The sequence below is a fragment of the Arachis ipaensis genome, chromosome B7, assembly GCF_059453495.1.
Source record: "Arachis ipaensis isolate K30076 ecotype BB chromosome B7, ASM5945349v1, whole genome shotgun sequence".
NCBI lineage: Eukaryota > Viridiplantae > Streptophyta > Magnoliopsida > Fabales > Fabaceae > Arachis > Arachis ipaensis.
Window position 1 is genome coordinate 32,623,009 of NC_142442.1, and position 3,138 is coordinate 32,626,146.

Here is a 3,138-nt window from a genome sequence, read left to right on the forward strand (position 1 = left end):
GATGGTCATTGAATGAATTAAAAAAGTAATTATAGGGTGATGCAGGCGCTGAAATCGAGGTCTGAATTAATGTGTATGGTAATTGTATATGCTGCATTTTAATCATGGAATGCTTATATGGGTGTTTTATAATGGCATTGTTTCCTTATATGCTCCCTGCATATTTTGTATTTATATGCTCATATGCTTCCTGCATATTATGTGGTATGCCTACATGCTTCCTGCATATTATTTTCTTATTTTTCATGCTGATGGGTTTATATGCTTATATGTGTGCTGAATTTGCATAAATTCACTAATTATATGCTTATATGAGTGGTTTATAATGAATGGTGTGCTTATGTTCTTCCTGCATGTGTAGAAAAGAATTTATATATATAATTCTACATGATGGTCATTGAATAAAAAAAGAAGCAACTAAAGGATGATGCAGGCGCTTAAATAATAGCTAAAATGGAATAAATAATTCTATTACCCATCGTTGTCATTTCCATGCAGTTGTTGTTAAGCTAAAATGGGTAGGATGATTAGCATGATTTCTAGCTGTTGTTGTATTTTTGGTGCTTGTGTTTGAGGTTTTATTTACATGATATTTAATAAGGATTTTTTCCTTTTGGTTACTGTGTTTCTTTCGGAATTATAGGCCATGTAACTGTCAGATGTTACTGAGGTTGGAAGTGAAGAGATGGAGCTTGGTGACGAGGTTTTGGACTCTAGTTTAATTTTGTGTAGTCATAATTCGCATGTTTGATTTGATCAATAATGGTAATTATTTTTTGTAATTAATCTTAAACATAGTTACCAGATTATGGTTGCCTTCAAGAAGACGAGATACCAAGAGTTGGAATGCGGTTTGCGCAGTTATAGATGGCTAATGACTTTTATGTTACCTACTCAAAGAAAGTAGGATTTGCAACTAAGATAAGGACGACAACATATGACAAGATCACAAAGATACCCGTTAACCAAGCTATCCACTGTAATCGCGACGGGTTCCGTGGGTCTCGTGTCAAAGCACCAACGCGGAAGAATACAATTTCAGCTGCTGGGTGCAAGGCAAGAATATATGTCAAGTTTGATAAAAACATGCAGGACTGTGTTTTGTTCAAGGTTGAGTTGAGGCACTCGCATCCATGTTCAGCGAGAAAGGCAGTGCACAACCATGAGTATAGGCAGCTGACCATGCATGCGAAGTGCGTGATCGAGGATAATGATGAGGCTGGGATTCGACCAAATAAGACATTCCTAACTTTGGCAAACGAGGCTGGGGGTCCGTCTAACATGGGATTCTCAGAAAAAGATTTAAGAAAATATATAACAGCAAGGCTCCAAACTAGCAATGTGAATGCGGATGTCAGGGAGATGATGAGCTATTTCATAAGAATGAAGGACATCAATCCGAACTTCTTTTACGCGGTGAAGTTGGATGAAGAGTGTAAATTTAGGAGTGCAGTATGGGTGGATGCAAGGTGTAGGACGTCGTATGAATACTACGGAGACGTCGTGTCAGTTGATAGCACCTACAGTACAAATAGGTATGAAGTAGTTAAGTTGGTGTTTTATCCCTTTTTTTTTAAACTCTATCCGATCATGATTGGAGTTTCTTATGTCTGGTTAGTTTTTCTGGTAGGCATGGATTACCATTTGTGTCGTTCGTTAGGGTCAACCACAATGGTAAGTCGACCCTCCTCGGTTATGCTTTGCTGGGGAATGAGGAAATTCCAAGTTATGAGTGGGTTTTCAGCAAATGGGTGAAGTGCATGGGAACTGCTCCACAATGTATCATAACCGATCAATGTCAATCCATTTTCTGTGCAATCAGAAATACATTACCTAACACACACCACCAGTGGTGCATCTAGCATATTACGAAGAAGTTACCGCACAAGCTTGGGGGTTACCACCGGTACAGAGATTTGTATGATGACCTCAATGACATTGTGTGGAACTCTCGGACTGAAGAGTCATTCGAGGATAACTAGTCTGAATTTATAGATGAGTACAACTTACATAACAACACATGGCTGTCAGGTTTGTTAGTGTACGATTACTTCACACGCTTTAATTGACAATTATTTGGTTTCTGGATTTTTTTATTTGTAGAAATAAGTTTGGTGTAAGGTTTCTTTATTTTTTGTAGATCTTTTTGATGACCGATGCATGTGGGTCCCCATATACTTCAAGGGTGAATTTTGGGCTGCCATGAGGAGTACGCAAAGGAATGAGAGCATGCACGCATTCTACGGTGGATTCTTACACAGTAAGACTAGCTTGGTTCAATTTGTTCACGAATATCACAATGTGCTTGGAATCAAAGAGCAGAGGGAATTGGAGGATGATGCTGCAGACTCGAGAGGGGTTATCCCTTGTGCAATGAGCTCGCCTATGGAGAGACAATTTCAGCAAGAGTATACTACCATCATGTTTAGGGATGTTCAAACTGAGTTCGTGAAGAAGGCTGATTGCAGAGTCTCTGTAGTTGCTGAACAGGGACCATTGGTGTGCACGAAGGTGGAAGAGGAGAAATTAGTCAACGATACTATTCTCTACGTTCCATACGATGTACACTTTGACCGTTCCTCACAGGAGGTTCATTGTGAGTGCAATCTTTTCGAGAGTTCAGGTGTGTTGTGCTATCACTGTCTTGCAATTTTTCATTCGTATAAAGTGTAGAAAGTACCTATCTGTTATGTTCTCCCTCGATGGAGCAAGAAAATCAAGCGCAAGCATACGTATGTCAAGAGTAGCCATGATGTCAGTCGGTCAGATGAGAGTCATGTTGCATTCAGGGGACTGTGTACACACTTTTATAATGTTGCTCAAGAGACCGTCGGTGACGATAACGAAATAGCATTGTTGCATGCTGCTATGGAAGAAACAAGGGCCAAGTTGGCTGTGCACCGTGCTAAGAAGATGTCTGAGAGCGTGTGAGAGACCCACACCAGCATTGGCTCACAGAGTTTGAACGTTGTCGGTGTCGTCGACATCAAAGGTCACCACAAAGGGCCGGCCAAAGAGTAAGAGGCTCGCTGCTACCCTGGAGAAGTCCTTCAAGAATTCTGCTCGGAGAAAAAACAAGAATTCATCCCCAGTACATGTTTGGCTTAATCTCGACCTTGCATGTTTATTTTGTATAGT

The 3,138-nt window shown here is 40.2% G+C and overlaps 1 protein-coding gene across 1 annotated transcript; it reads left to right on the forward strand.

Annotated features, from left to right (window-relative positions):
* Positions 1-867: 867 nt before the first annotated feature.
* On the forward strand, positions 868-2,931 carry LOC107606917 (protein FAR1-RELATED SEQUENCE 5-like). The gene is made up of 4 exons (XM_016308919.1): positions 868-1,535; positions 1,631-1,779; positions 2,141-2,589; positions 2,674-2,931. Exons 1-4 carry the CDS (start codon positions 868-870, stop codon positions 2,929-2,931), a joined length of 1,524 nt encoding a protein of 507 aa, XP_016164405.1.
* The last annotated feature ends 207 nt before the right edge of the window (positions 2,932-3,138 follow it).

Bases quoted from the DNA above. Each gene is read 5' to 3' on its own strand.
- LOC107606917 (XM_016308919.1), top strand. From the start codon at position 868: ATGGCTAATGACTTTTATGTTACCTACTCAAAGAAAGTAGGATTTGCA. The intron at 1,780-2,140 runs GTATCATAACCG...TATTTTTTGTAG, and splicing joins CATGGGAACTGCTCCACAAT to ATCTTTTTGATGACCGATGC. The intron at 2,590-2,673 runs GTTCATTGTGAG...TATAAAGTGTAG, and splicing joins TTGACCGTTCCTCACAGGAG to AAAGTACCTATCTGTTATGT.